General features: G+C 32.0%; 1 protein-coding gene across 1 annotated transcript; it reads right to left on the bottom strand.

Moving 5' to 3' along the window:
- Positions 1 to 11,452: 11,452 nt before the first annotated feature.
- Positions 11,453 to 15,022, bottom strand: LOC118048659 (cyclin-dependent kinase inhibitor 3). The gene is made up of 3 exons (XM_035058427.2): positions 14,360 to 15,022; positions 12,085 to 12,288; positions 11,453 to 11,958 (listed from the first exon to the last, which is right to left on the bottom strand). Exons 1-3 carry the CDS (start codon positions 14,818 to 14,820, stop codon positions 11,889 to 11,891), a joined length of 735 nt encoding a protein of 244 aa, XP_034914318.1. The 5' UTR covers positions 14,821 to 15,022; the 3' UTR covers positions 11,453 to 11,888.
- Positions 15,023 to 16,467: the final 1,445 nt, after the last annotated feature.

The following is a 16,467-nucleotide window of genomic DNA, read 5'->3' as shown; positions in this document are numbered from 1 at the left end:
CCTTACAAATACTTTCCATCTCTAGCCCTATATCTTTCACTCTAATTGTGTTTTAGTCCTCACATATCAAATAATAAATTTTCTAACTCTATTTATGTTCTTTCGAGTGTGCTTTTCAGCTCTTATCTACTAGATAATATATTTTATAGCCTCATCTCTTTCCTTTTGAGTGTGCTTTCCAACCCACACCTACTAGATAATGTGTTTTCCAGCTCTATCTTTTTTCTTTTTATTTCGCTTTCTAGCCATATCTATTTTCTTCTAAGTACGTTTTTCAGCCCTTATCTCTTATATAGTACGCTAGAGCTTTATCTCTCTCTTTTTTTAGCATGCTTTTTAGCTCTCACCTACTAGATAGTTCGCTTTTAAGCCCTCACTTTTGATACTTTTCAAAGGATTGATATTTTTTTATCTAGAAAATCCACAACCTTTTATCTTTTTTTTGTTCTTTTTACAAGCTTACTGTCTAAAGTCTCTTACGAATTTTTTTGTTGTAAGCATTATAATTAAAGAGAGGGGAAATTGTCTATTACCCCTTGTTTTTCTAAATATTCTCAAGATATAAAAACATGTTATTAATGTATTTGTGTAATTTTTAGCATTTTCAATGTCTTTTCAGAAGAATTTAAAATTCAAAGTTATTGATTAATTTTTCTCATTGAGTTGATGTTAATGTTGCCTTTTTAAAAAAAAATCAAAATACAAAAAAAATAAAAAAAATATTTGGATAAGAAACTAAAAGTGCAAAAATAATTTAAAATCTAAAGTGATTTTGAATTGCTTAGCAACCAAGTTTGAATTCGGCCCACGCAATCAGGAAGGAAAAAACAAAATGTAACAGGGAATGTACACACAAAGGTTCGGGGAAGCTAAAGAAAAAAAAACTTTTAAAAAATCAACAGAAAAAAATAGATTCTCTCCCCCACTCATAAAATAATAATAATAATAAATAAATAAACCCTAACCTTTTTTTCAAACAGTCGTCACCTACACTGCTATACCAACTTCCCCTAAACTTTGGACAACCTTCCTGCACACACAACACACTCTCCCACCAGAATTCAAAACAGTAGCTAAAAGCAACAACCGAGAGCCTCCCTGTTTTCTCTCCTTCTATTGTCACAAGAACCAACCTTTTTCTTATCTCGAGCAAAATATCCATCATCGTCTCCACAACCATCGGTGCAGCTCTCCTTCACACCTACGGGTACAACCAGATCACCTCTCATGACAATCATTTCTCTCTAACAACGCGATAAAGTGGAAAACATGGGAAGACAAAGTTGTGGTGAGCCTAGAAATCACTTGTGTCACTTAAATAATTCATACAAGCCAATATCTTGTTCTTGACACTCTTAAAGCCAAAGGTCTTTAAAGATACAAATGGCTTGAAAGAAAGATTAAACTTTCAAGATGTACAACTTGTGTTCTCCTTTGATTCCTTCAGGAAATCAGCCCTGTTATCGAGAGATCAAGCACTCCAATTAGGAAGTGAGATTTGACCTCATGGAAAACATCAATTTAGAACTCTGAACATCACCCACAATCTGTGCCAACTCCCTTTGGACTTCTGTGGTCTGGATACGAACCGGCCAATCAGACTCTATAATTGGGTTCTGGCATCCCATATAGGCACCCAATCCCTAACCATTTCGGATTGCAACTGGCTCTGATGATACCTTCTCATTCCGCTATCACAACATCAAGGCCAATCCTTCTTCTTTCTTTTTTATTGGTTGCGTTTGCTATATGTGCTTTTAATGGCTTTGTGCAACTGTAGATAAATTCTTTTATCATCAACAATGCAATCCCTGTATGTCCTGGTAGTTTCTAAAGAGTATATTTCTTGTTGAAGAGCCTTAGAAATGTAAATTACAGTGGTGAGAAATATATGATGTCTGTGATCTTCAAAATACTGGGATCATGATTCATGTTTCCATTCTATTGAGTGCTGGTCATAAACGCAAAGTGGATTTGTTAATCAACCAAGATCATGTATCCTAATTTATATTAATGTTTCCGGGCTTGTCCAAGAATCTTTATCCGACGTGCGTGAGGCCATTGACAGAGCATTAAATAATGTTTGGTCTAAATCACACCGTCTTTCTGAGCAAATCTTACTTTTAGAAATGGAATTCAGTGCGAGCTATGTTGAGATCTGCGGTGCTTTTTGAAATGCAGATTTGTGCAGGATGAAGAAAGGAATCCACCCTCAAATGCAATAGTGACAAAAGTCTACCACTTCATAGCAAAACGCCAAATGGTTGAAAGTTTAGGTCAGATCACGAAGTTTAAGCGTCTGTATGAGCAGGAGAACGCAGAAGATGATAAAAAGTGACTCGTTTTATTTTTAAGATACGAAGAGCAGTGATTGCGATAAAGACTTTACTTTTAAAACTCAAAAACTTTACTGTGCTCTCTCAGTGCAATAACTGTGCTTGTACAAAAGTTTCTGAACGTTAAGGGCAGGTCGATTCCTATGAAACTGCCCAATTGAAGTTATTGCAGGTAGCTTTTCCCAGTTGTTCAGTTTGGTAAATTTATTGCCTTCTGCGGATTTAAGTTTTGCCTCATGATTTGATATAGAAAAAATTACACCGATTCTCTGATTTCACCCTCTCTTTTTTTTCACAGTTTAGGTTGTGTTTGAAAATGTGAGCCAACTCATATTTTTAAACAAATTTAAATATAGTTTTTTTATAAAAAATTTTAATTTATTTTATATGTTTTGAATTGTTTTAATGAGCTGATTTCAAAAATAATTTTTAAAAAATTAAAAAAAAAATCATTTTGATGCATTTCGGCACAAAAAACACTTTAAAAAGCAACCACAATTATACTCCCATATATTTTGTATTGTTTTGACGTGCTGATCTTAAAAATAATTTTAAAAAATTAGAAAAAAAATTATTTTGATGTATTTCGGCATGAAAAACACTTTAAAAAACAACCATAACCATTCTCTCTCGTATGTTATATATCGTTTTGATGTGCTGATCACAAAAAATAATTTAAAAAAAAAATATAGTTTTGATATATTTTAAGATAAAAAATATTTTAAAAAGCAACCATAACCACACTTCCAAATAAATCATTCGATAATCTATAAGAGTGTAACACTTTACATCTTCAATGGTGTTCGTCGAAAAAGAACATCAACAGAATAATTTAAAATTGTTATTATATTTTAAATAAGGACTTTTATTATTTTAAAATAAAAAAAATTGTCTTCAAGTTAAAAAAAATAAGAAAAAAGAAAAATATGCATCTTACTCTGTCTTCCCGTTCTGAAACTTCAGCCAGAATTCAGCAGCCACAACCCCCTGATCGTCCCCAAGCCAAACCACCACTACCGTAGTAATCACAGAGCCGGTTTAAAGTGAACATGGGCTCTGAACAAAATGATATTCTTAAAAATATTTTTTTAAAAAAAATTTATAATTTTCTTTTATGTATATCTCTCAAGTAAAACCTGAAATAATTTTCATTTTATTCTGTACAAATCGGCTTAGAATAATCATTTAACCTCACCCACCACCAAAACAACACCCAAATCACCGTAGGGAGGCCTTGAACTATTGCACATCTATTTTCCCTCACTAATCAACCACATGCCACCACCGGAAACAACTTCCCTTTTAATTCCCAATCTTGAAATCGAAAATGATGACTTGCTCGAAAACAATGATGTCTTATCCGAAGAATTGCTTCAGGTGATATTAATTTAATATATCTCGTAACTAATTGGTTACATATAGTATTATTATATTTATATAAATATATATTTATTATTAATAAAGGCTTAATTTATCTTTAATATTCATATAATACTAATGAATCTAGAGTAAAAATAAAGTCTATAAAACAAAAATATTTTACAAAGAAAATTATAAAAATATTATAATTATGAGGTTTCTATTGTATCAAAATATTGTTCTTAAAATATTTCTAGTTAATGCTCTTTTAAATCCTGGACATTCATTAGAGTTATAGAGAATGGTACATATTATATTCTTTTATTTATAAAAAGAAGTTGTTGTTCTCATAAACTAAGGTATAAGGGATACCTAGAACTAATATGTAGGTTTTTGTTATAAAACTTGTACACTGAACTGACCCGTATGAGAATTTCATATGAAGTGATTACATATATATTTAAAAAGGCTCATGTGATAGTTTTATAAATGATTATTAGACTTGAAATCACTAATTTATCTTATATAGAGAGTATTATGCTTTGATCCTATTATATGTTATTTTAATCAAGGTAATGAAAGGAAAAACATTGAGTGTAACATGAATTATATGAAAGTACTTGAGTGATCAAGAGATAATTTATTACCCTAGATGAATTACAAAAAATATTTTATCTGTTCTCAAATAATATTGACTGGGAAATCCTTAGCCAAGGTGGAATGAGATTTGAAAAAAATTTCAAATCTTATTCAAATGATCAATGGCTATTATGTAGAGAACAAACATGATTTAACATGGCAAACATACTTCATGCTTTAGTATCAAATCAAAACATTATTGATGAAATGATATTAATTACACTAAGAAACCGGTCACTAAAAGGTTAAGTTAAACCACTAATGACTTTTCTAATATTTTGAAAATCATAACACATTGCTAGACAATACACCTAATCTTTAAATATAAATTGATGAATTGATAATAAATGAAATTGTTTAATTTATTTAATTAGAATTATATTTTATCTTTGGGTCAACATATTAAGAACCTAATGGGTCACAAATATTAAGAACCACTAGTCAGAAATTAAACTATGATGATTTAATTCAGTATAACTTAATTAAAATATATAGAAATTAAAACTACAATATAATTAATATATAGATTATATTTCATATTGTCTTGGTTGGCAATGCTAAATGCGTTGGACATTGTCGTTGTTGGCAACACCCTAGCACAACATTGTTGCTGGTTGCCCTGGGCGCCCCACTACTAGTAGCATCAGCCACCATAGTTGTGCAAGGAAGCAGCCTCATGCTACTACAGATGCACTACACCTTACATGGTTGTAGGCAACTGCGGCCTCAGCTGTTGCTGGAAAACATGCTAGTGGTGAGGGCAAGGTGTCATGTCAGCGACACATCGTAAAAGAAAGGGAAAAAGAGATGGGGAAAGAGATGAGTTTAGGGTTTCAGGGTATTTTATCATTTTACCCCACCTCTTTTATTTTATGACCATAGGATTTATTTTAATATAAAATATTATTTTACCGTCATATTTATGCCTTTTTAAGCCTATAAATAAAATTTGATTTTATTTTAATTGCAACCCAAATTAAATTAATTATAGAATTAATTTTCCTAATATAATTAGGATTTAATCAAAAACTATTTTTAATAAAATAAAATTTGGATTTTCTACCTTAAATAATTTTAATTAAATAATTTATTTTCCTAATAGGATTAGGAATGAATTAAATTGTTTAATTCAAATTTTTAAGTTTTATGATATCCTAATGGGATAAGGATTTAGTTAATTAATTTGTTAATTAAATAATATTTAGAAAAATGGTTTTTCTAAGATAATGAGAGTATTTTAATCTGGAAAATTTATTTAATGAATCCTTAAATATTTTAGGATATTAATAATAATTTTAATGTGACTAATTTTCTTATTAAATTTTGAAAAAAAAATGTTTTTCATGGAAATTTTGTTAAATAAAATTTTTTTTGTTTGGGAAATTATCAAATTAGATTTGATTGAATATTTCTAAGTGTTAGAAATATTATTTTATAGTAACACATAAAGCTAATAATTAGAATTGAAGCATATAATGTATTTATCATGTTATTAAAATATTTTTATTCATGATGGATGATTATGGATATTAAAGACCAATGAGATTGTGTTTTTATTTGATGGTTGAATGATTGTAATTTTGTTAAATAGGGTCTACAAGTCTTGCCTTATCTTTATTTTTTATTCTAGGTTGTAATTCTTTTCTCATCCAAATCCTCTCGAATGTAACTCGAGGTTTCTTAATTAATTATGTAAACGTTATTTAATTTAGAAATATAGGAATTTAAATAGGAAATTATTATGTAATCTAAGATGAAAAAAAAAAAAGAAATGGTGATGAAGGCTACAACCGAAGTGCTTGCAATGGACTTATGAAAACTTGCTATAACTACCTAGGGTTTCACTATCTAATTCCCTTCAATGACTCAAAGAAGCTTGCTTAGGTATATCCAATTTTATATGCATAAAACTAAAATTCTATTCATGGATAATTTGTCGAGTCACTCAAGGTTACTATTAATTGATATGCTTAATGCTATAAAATTAAGTTCTACTTAACTAACCTATATAATTTGGATAACTCACCCATAATCATATGAGATTAGAGGTATGAGCTAGGCAAAACATATATGCTATGTTTGGACAAAGAGTTGTCATCTAACTAATCTAGGAGTCACATAGAGATATGATTGATAAATTATGTTATCTATCTAATTTAATTTATTTTGATTTGTTGAGTCATTCAAGGTCGGATAAATTAAATGAGACCCTAACCCATTAGAAAAATCTAAGCGAGATTTCTCAAATTAATATAGAGGGTTATTAATTTGGAAAAAAATAATGGGAGACCAAATTAGGATTAAACACCTTATCTAAATTTAAAATTTAAATATGTGTGCATGAAACTAATACTCTTTATCTTTATATAAATAGTTTTGTAGATCAAAATGAGTATTAACATATCTCTACGAAGCATACTTGATGCTACCAAATTGACTAAACCAAATTTCTTGGATTAGAACTGAAATGTGAGAATTGTTCTCAAGCAAGAAAAGAGGTTGTATGTTCTTGAAAATCCAATTCCAAATGCCCTTGTTGAGGATGCTGGAGAAGAAATTATGAATGAATATCAGTGTCATGTTGATGATGATGAACAAGTAGTAAGTGTGATGTTAGCTAGTTTTTCACCTGAACTTCAAAGACAACATGAGAATATGGATGCTCATACTATGATTATGCATCTCAAAAAATTATTTGATGAGGCTAGTAGGAAAAAGAGGTATAAGACCTTTAAGGAGTTATTATGCTGCAAGATAAAGGAGGGTTATTCAGTGAACACTCATGTTTTAAAAATGATTGGCTATATTGAGAAATTGGGTCAATTGGGTTTTTTCATGGACTATGAGTTAAGTGTTGACTTGGTCTTACAGTCATTACCCTAAAGCTTTTCACAATTTATTATGAACTATCATATAAACAAGTTGGATAATACATTGCCAAAATTATTTAATATGCTTAAGACTGTTGAAAGGACCTTTAAAAAGGAAAAAAACTCTGTTCTTCTAGAATGTCTAAGAAGAAGGATAAAAAGAATAATGGTGTTGTCTCTAAAGCAAACAAACCTACTAGGAGCATCAAGAAAGATAAGGGTACCTATCATTATTATGGCAAAGAAGGATATTGGAGGAGGAATTGTCACCTTACAACCGTGAAAGTAAATAAGCTTAATAAAGCTTCTACTTCAAGTATGTTTATAATTGAAAATTATCCTACTACTTTGCATTATAGTTCTTGGGTATTGAACATCGAATGTGGTTTTCACATTTGTAATTGCATGCAGAAACTAAAGGAAAGTAAAAGATTAATTAAAAGCAAAATGGACTTACGACTCGGTAATGAAGCAAAGGTTGTTGCATTAGTTGTAAGAACTACTTATTTTATTTTGCCTAATGGGTTGATACTAGAACTTTATAATTGTTATTTTGTTCTAGTATTTTAAAACATTGTTTCCATTTTATTTCATATTTAAAAGATTTAAATATATTATTAAAGATAAATGCTGTTCTTTTATAATAATGATGTTTTTATAGATCTGATAATTATATGAATGGTTTGTATATACCTAAATTTAAAATTTTCAGGTTCAATATAAATTGTAATAAAATTAAAATACAGATTGGAATAAGTATTAAGAAACTTCGATTGAATCTAAGTGGTTAATATTTCAAGGATTATCTAAAAGAGAATAAAATTCTCTACAGCTCTTGGAACACTACATCCAAATAAATACTTTCACAAGGCTAAAACATTGAATGTTTAGCTTGAACCTTAAAAAATACAAAATCTCTATAAATTTAGTAGGACATGTCATACATTAATGAGACAAGAACCTCTCATGAAAATTATGAATGACATGTTGCTCATAATTGATGAGCCTACCAATTACATGTAAGTAATATATGATATTTATTCCAAGAAATAACCTGAAGCTATAGACTTCATGTATTAACTAAGTTTGAAACTTGGTTGATCCACCTAAACAGATAAAACTCAATGGATCTAAGCGAGTCTTTAAAAGAAAAACTAACATGGAAGGCAATGTATAAATATACTATACAAGCTTTAAAGAGTAGAAATATTCAATTTTAATAGTATAATTCATAGATTTGATTTCATCAAAAATATAGATAAACCTTGTGTTTACAAAAGGCCAGTAGGGATGGTGTCGTTTTTCTAATATTATATATAGATGACATATTTAGAAATGACATATATTTACTTTAATTAGTAAAGTTTTGATTGTCCAAGAATTTCTCTATAAAAAAATTAGGAAAAGCAACTTATATATTGGATATAAAGATCTATCAAGACAGATCTAGAAAGTTGTGTTTCAATCCATGCATATAGACTAGATGTTAAAATAGCTAAGCATGGAATGATCTAAGATTAGATTTTTATCTATTTTGTATGGAACACCTCCCTCCAAAGACATTTGTTCTAGGACCTAGATTGAGAGAGATATGATGCAGATGGTATCTTATACTTGGCTATAAAATCTATTAATGAAGAAAATAAATTAGAAGTTCAAGAATGTTTGAATTAATATTTTTTTCAATGAAATATTTAAAAAAAATAGTAAATACCAATTAATATACATTTTATTCTAAATAATAATGCTCTGAGTTTGAAAATTTTCAAACAAGAAAAGCATAACTAATTTTACAACTGAATAAAAAATACACCTTCACATTTAAAAAATCAAAGAAATTGTTTGGAATATAAAATTCATCAATGAACTAGACTGTGAAAACATTGCATAAGTAAAGAAACGAAAGTCCCATCAATTATCCAAACAAAGAATTAAAAAATTCTATTTAATTTTATAAATCAATAAATAAAATAAAAGATATAAAAATAAAGTGCTGCCCACCTAGGTTACTAATTCCACACCTGATGTGACAACACGTTCCTCCCAAGACAAGAATTCCACACCTTGGTAATTGTCCCCTATGAATGAAATGCTAGCACATTGTGATTCATTTATCAAGGAGGAGTTGGCCATTTAAAAAAATCTGCCGTCTGGTTAGAGATTATTCTCCGGCAGGTACCAATCGGAGGCATGCAGCCTATCATCACTAACTCATGTAGCTCATCTGTGCGCTTCACGTGCCATTAGAGATGCTACTGCATGCCGGCCATTGATGGCCTAAAAAAGAGGCAGTCGCTGGTGACCGGCATGGCAACCCCTAGCCGCAGTCTTGTCTCCATGATGAACATTTTATACACTACTGGTCAAATAAACTGAATCGCCATACTTTATGAGTGAAAATGATCGGAGCTCTCAAGTGATTTCATTAACTCAATAGGGCGGTTGTTTCTTTGCGATTCAAGCAGCCGTTGGCCAAGGGAACACGCAATGATTCAGATGAGATTTTCTTTTGCTGATGCACTGATATTTTCTGCTGTTCAGAAGTTCCATATTACTCCTGAATAGTCTTTACACTAGTTGAAGAAGAAGGGTTGTTGGGGTGGAAAATACTGCAGATCTCCCGAGCTACGCTCATTTTTTTTTTTTTTTTTTCTTGAAAAGCTTCAGATGGGGTCATCATCAATCTAGCAGAAAGTCTTCTAGGACCACTTTTGCCGTAGAATCGGCAGCTTGTAAACACATGTAAAACATACTTCTGCTTCTTGGCAACATTTGGTACAAAATGTCTGGCAATTTCTGCAAAATGGCAGGCCTCGCCTCGAGAAAGCTACCCTGAGTTTCTTCAAAAGCCACAAAGAGACAGTCCGTGCGTGGGAAATTTTACAGCTTCATTCAACCTTGGATCCAAAACCATGCACACAATGGGTCACCCTGGTCTAAACCAGTCTACCATAGTACCACCACCGCCACCCACCGACCACCACCACCTCTAGGCTTTTAGCATATATAAAAAAAAAATCAATATTGGGGTCCACCCAATTCTGAAAAATAAGGACACCGTATCTGCACAGATATTGTCATTTGTTTTCACTGTGTAAAAATGTTTCTGAAAAAAACTATAAATATATTTTTAAATAAAAAATATTTTAAAAAAAATCACCATCACAGTAACAGTATATCGTAAAATGATTCTATAGTATATACAATTACTCTTCTTTATAAAAAATAAAAAAGCTAGCATTATGATGTGCAAAACAACACAAAAACAAACATGCAGAGGCTGCTGTTAAGTTTAAGGTAGTTTCCTTGAAATTGCCTTCCCCCTTTGTAAATCAACAAAGAAATTAAATGCTCATTTGAAGAATTGATCAAAGATTTGAAATCAAATAAAGGGTTATTGGGAATTGAAGATTCCTTGATTTCAACCATTTAAAGGCACATCCACCGCCACCACTATAACCACCAATATGTGTTTTCTAATCACAGCAACCTATCATTACATGTGTGACCAAATTGCCTTATATTCCACAAGAAAAAGGCATCTCTATTTGACTATCTCCATTTAGGATTTGGCAAATCATTCACTTTCTTGCTATCCACGCATGCTCTATTGCTAGGATTCCATGGCTCCGTCTCAACAAGATGGATTTTCGACTTTTCTGGCCACCGCCATTGACAAGAACAACAACAGCACTAGAGATTTCATATTTTGTTGTCTGTTCACGCCCGTGTTTTGAGAAATCAAAGTCTTTTAATAATTCTTTTCAACCTCCATTTTAGCAGCCTCGAAGGAAAATACAATCAAGACTTCCTTATTGTCAAGTGTTGACACCAAATCTTCCCGTTCAGACGGATGACAAGATTAAAAAGCAACACAGTAGAGTCAAGCTTATTTCTCCATTTCCGACTACCCTTCCACAAAAGCACCTTGCAAAGTTCTTACATAATTCCATTCACCTACCTCAGGATGCACAAATTTGAACAGGAGATTACAATTTTGAAGTGAAAAGTGGAACTTGATGACATGACAAGATTCTTTCACTACATCTAAAGACTCCAAATGAGCTACCCTACCGCAACCACCACCCATCCATTCTAGCCAAAAAGTTAAAATAACTGGACAGTTATGAACAATATTTAGCCTCTTATCAAAAGCCGAGGTTCGATGCACCGTCTCACATGGATACAAACCAGCCAAAATTGAACTGTGCAGAGACCAGTAGATGACAGAGATACAGACAAAAAAAATAAATAGGGGAAAAGGGTCATGCTTATTCCACGTAGTTTTTAGAAGTTGCACCAGTACAGGTATAGACAAATAAGGGGAGGAAATTACAGTACTAAGTGAAAAAGAAAATCTAGTAAATTTCTGTACCAGAGAGACTGACCTAATTGCCTGAAGCCTAAATCTACATCTTCACTTCCCCTCTCAGAAGATTTGTTAGACATAGGACCTTGGTTTGTATTTTGTTGTGTAACTCATAACCCCCTGTTATGTTACAGACCATTAGTCTACACATGTTTGACAAACCTACTTTCTTTACAATTAAAAGAAGAGGTGATGGAAAATGGAAATAACAACACCACCGGTAGAACTACTACTAATTCCTGCTACTTATAAAATTCTAAGCACAAGATCAACCATCAGTCTGCAGGAAATGTCCTGATGGAATGCTAATGTCTTTTAGGGATCCAATTTCTCCCATTCATAACGTCCAGGGAGCGGCTTGTCACTAACAGGGTCGAAGTTATACCTGCCAAAAATCAGCATTTATATCAGCTAAGAGGATGTAAACTTCGCAGCAGAAACATTAGAAGATAGTCCAAAGATCCTAAGCAATCATTCAAATGAGATAAGCAAATAGATGGGAGGCACATACTTCTCAGTAAATTGCCTTAGCTGCTCTTCTTCAGCGGGGCCAAAGAACTCATCCATTTCACGGGTTGTTGGGATTGGTCTTTGCATTGAGTTCTGTAATCTCCTGCTACTTTCAGTAGGGCTCGCAGACTTAGTAGTAGAACCAGGGGTTCTTGTGTCTTCTGTGCCTCTTGTTAAATTGCAAGGAGTGGATTCCCTGGTGCTCCTGTAACAAAGAAGATAAATATGACATGGGCACAGTGAATATGTATCCTAAGGGAAAATAACATAGCATAATGAAATGAGGAGAAACAACTGCATATGATGATGTAAGTCCCGTGTCATAAAGCTATCAGAACTGATAATAAATACAAAGCTTGTGCCAAAAACAATAAAAAGGAGACATGAATCGTGTCAGCATGTAAACTTAAGATTTTCCAAGCCATTAACACATTGCAGGCCGCGTACATTCTGCAAAAGGTGCCAATTTTTTACTATGATGTACCTCAAGCTACAAAAAACTAAGAAATAAACTTCACAAATTTCGGGAATTACAACAGAAAATACCCAAAATGAGGTCTTGTATTTCCCATATTCAATTTTCGTATATAGAGAGGATAGTTACAAGCACCAAAGGATCAAGGAAGGAGTAGAAAACCACTTTAGATATCCCATCCTCATTACATGAAGCAAACAAGACATAAACATTCTTGAGGCTTTGAATCAAATCAGAGTTTCTGTTAGAGCATCCTGTGTCCAAGCATAAATAAAAACCAAGTCTTATAACAAGAAAAACACACACTAAGCATATTTATGTTCAAAATAAAAACACCAAACAATAATGATATTGCTTAAAAAACGCAGAGCCATTTGTTGTTGGAAGAACCAAAGGAACAGATTTGTTTCTTTTGATTAAAATAATGGAATGGCATCCATGTCTGAGAGCACTACAAGAAGAGGACACGCAAGTAAAACTATTTTGTTTTGAGACACGTATAATAAGGGCCCGCATAGTAACAACCAAATTGAAGTAAAAGCAACCTGGAAAGAACTGTAAAGCATGTTCAGTGTAAAGTCCAGTAAACAGAGGCAGACAAAATCATGGAATTTTTAATCAGCGACCCGCAAAATGCAATGAAGTCATACGAAACCTGTTATCCATGAAGATGGTTAATAATTCATTAAAACCACGAAACAAAGTTACGGCATTAATTCCCCTAGATGCAAATCACACTTCAGTGAAGAAAAAAAACTATACATGAAGGAAGATGTTTTAAGCACTTGAAAGAGAATTAGAGAAATTGGTAGCGTGGTTTTAGTTTCATGGGTCTAGAGTACTAAGAGTCTTGAGGTTAGATCCAACATCTTAAATTTCTTCTCCACGCTGCATTTTCTCAGAAACCAAACAGAAAGGGAAGCAAAATTCTTATAAAGAAAATCACTTTAAAATATAAAAGGTAAGGCTTCAGAAAAAGACTCCACCACAATTTGTTCTTATTTTAAAAAGGAAAAAACTCCAACTATCTATATGTAAAGCAGAAAATCTCTTCTTTATGTCAAGCAATTATTGGGGATGCAATGAAATAAATTTTAATTCTCTTCTTTATTGCTACGAGTTTTGTTTTAACAGAAATGAAGCTTAAGTTACAGCTTAACCACCCAAAAGGCTGCCACAATTCCTCTTTAAATGCAAATTATAGTCTTCTCAAGCCCCCAATATTAAAACCAAAGCTTTAAACTAAACCAAATAGATGAAAGAAAACCCTGAAAAAGTTCACACAGCCAGAAAAGAGGGAGAAAAACCCAAATCATGAACGAGGTTAAATTGAGGCTTTAACATGTCAAGATTCTTCTCTTTCACTCTCAGCAATTAAAAAAGCACAGGCATGGAAAAACTCATTCAAACCCCCAAGAAACACACGACTTTTCTATTTTTCATCTCTTTCTCTCATTTTCTCAGCAATCAAACACTAATGCACAAATTTCCCCAACCCCAAACTATACCCGATTTAAAAAAAAAAAAAAAATGAAAACCCAAATCGATTACCCCTCTTTCCTTCCATTAACTTATCAACCAAATAGGAAAGCCCTAAAATTAAACACCAAAAAGAAAAAAGAAAAGCCCCGAATTTTTCCAAAAGCAATTTTTTTAAGAAAAGAAAAGGCAGACGCATACACTTCTTCAACGTCCCCCCATTTTACCATTACTCAGAATTTCAACAAAAAAACCCTAGAATAAAGAAAAAAGAAAGCATTTCAAACTTCTCAAGAAATTAAAGAAAAGTAAGAAAACCCACCTATCTCTACTTTCAATGTCCAAAACATTATCTCCAAAAGAACCCAAGTCTTTACTATTGCTGTTATTATTCTCTTCAACCTCTTTACTCTCCCCCCCTTCTCTCTCTTGACTCGACCCGGAATCTTTATCCACCCGCGAACTCGGTTTCAAAATAGGGCTAGGGCTTTCTTGCTGCCCCAATTTGTTATTGTTCTGACCACCCAGTCTCTGCTGCTGCCTTCTCGGGGAGCCATGATGCAATGATGGAACTGGAGGTGGTTTCTTCTCAAGACGGCGGCTGCGAAGCTGGAGGTATCCGGCGGGAGACGAGGGGGGAGGAGGGGAGGCAGAGGAAGCATGCAATCTGAGGGCTTGTTGTTTCTTGAGAGCTAGGGTTTTGGCTCGGGTACGGACACCACAACTCAAGTCGACCACGGCTACATCATTTGTCGTTTTAGCCTTCCTCATATACTTGCCCATCTCTTGAAAACTATACCCGTCTCTACCTCTCTCTCATGTAGGGAGATGGAAAGGAAGAGGGAGCTGAAAAGGGGAAGCGGGTGGGGTTAATTACTAGAGAAAGACAGAACGGGTCCAACGGGAGGGGAGTTGGGCAGTATTTGTAATGGCTGTGGAGGGGGAGAAGGGAAAAGGTAGGGGTTAGGGTGTGGGTGTCAGTGTGGCGTATAGTCTCAGTCTATTTTATTATTCTCCTGCTCTTTCTTCTCTTGACTGTGGGGTGGGCTGTAGTGGTGTCATGTCTCCTTTCAATTTCTCTTCTCATTTCTTGCTTGCTCCTTGATATTTTGAATTGCCGGTCAATTTTTTTAAAAGTTTATATATCGATATATAATATCTTTTTTATTTTTAAATTTTATTTTTAATATTAAAACAATCCTAATACACTAAAAAATATATGATTTAAAAAAAAATCATAATTTCATGTAGCACAATTTATGTCCTGAAACTAAACCTTTCCGATTAATATTTTTTTTAATGAATTGTTTGTATGTGTGACTTTGCATTTATTTATTTATTAATTTATTTTTGTTAATTGTGGGTACTTGAGTTAGTTTTACGCACACCTCGACTAATTTTTTTAAAATTGAAGTTAATAATCATATAAACATTCTAATGGTCCTTGAGATTTATAATACTTAAATTAGTGATTTTTAAAAAAATTTATTTATTAAATTACTTGTTAGGATAAAATGTTCATTATTTTAAATATGTTGGGTTTTTTTTTAATGATAAAGAGTTGTTTTTGAATTTGAACATCAAGAATCGTATGGAAAAATTGGAGAAGGTAATGAACCGAAGAAATAAGAAATTGATGGATAGGATGAAAAAAATTAAGAAATTGAAAACAAGAAATTTCAATTTTGGTCCACTGAAAGTTCTTATAATAAGCCAATTGTTAATATCAAAATCAAAGAATTTTATCTATTTTTATCTCACTATAAATAATAGGTGTAGAACTGAATTATTTATTGGAACTCCTTGAGTATTTAAAAAAATTTCTAAGTATTCTCAAACAAATTTCACATGGAAAAAACTATTATCTTTCTCCAATTAGATTTCAAACATATTTTTTATATCTCGTTTTTTGTATAAGAGAAGTAAACTCACTCGTTAAAAGAATAACAATCAATTATTAAATATTGTTTATACTTGTTTCACCTAATATGAAAATGAAATATTCAAAAATATATATTAGTTTCAAAGATTAAAGTAAATGATGGTCACTATTACTATATTTTTTCAAAAATTACTTTCGTTATGTATTATATTTTAAATTTATTCTATATATGCCATTTACCTGTCCAAATTATTTTATAAGATTATTTATTGATGTTCGTTGAGTCTGCTTCGGGTTTTGAAATAAAAATCTAGTGACTTGATGTTTTATTTAGTTTTTATTTATTTATAAATCAATTTAAAAATATTTCTCTACCTTTTAAAATACTAGTGTATTTTTTGACAAAAATTAAATAAAATACTTCAGCTTCAATTTTGATCCCCAAAATTCTAATTATATTTGATTAAAGAAATAATTTTATCAAATTAAGCATCAATTTAATTTCATAATCTATCTTGAACATTGCAAAAAATAAACCTTACAAAGTT

This window comes from Populus alba, chromosome 17 (assembly GCF_005239225.2).
Source record: "Populus alba chromosome 17, ASM523922v2, whole genome shotgun sequence".
NCBI classification, from domain to species: Eukaryota; Viridiplantae; Streptophyta; class Magnoliopsida; order Malpighiales; family Salicaceae; genus Populus; species Populus alba.
This window is presented reverse-complemented; position numbering and strand designations above follow the sequence as displayed.

Bases quoted from the DNA above. Each gene is read 5' to 3' on its own strand.
- LOC118048659 (XM_035058427.2), bottom strand. From the start codon at position 14,820: ATGGGCAAGTATATGAGGAAGGCTAAAACGACAAATGATGTAGCCGTG. The intron at 12,289-14,359 runs GTGGGTTTTCTT...TCTTTGTTACAG, and splicing joins GACATTGAAAGTAGAGATAG to GAGCACCAGGGAATCCACTC. The intron at 11,959-12,084 runs GTATGTGCCTCC...GATTTTTGGCAG, and splicing joins CTAAGGCAATTTACTGAGAA to GTATAACTTCGACCCTGTTA.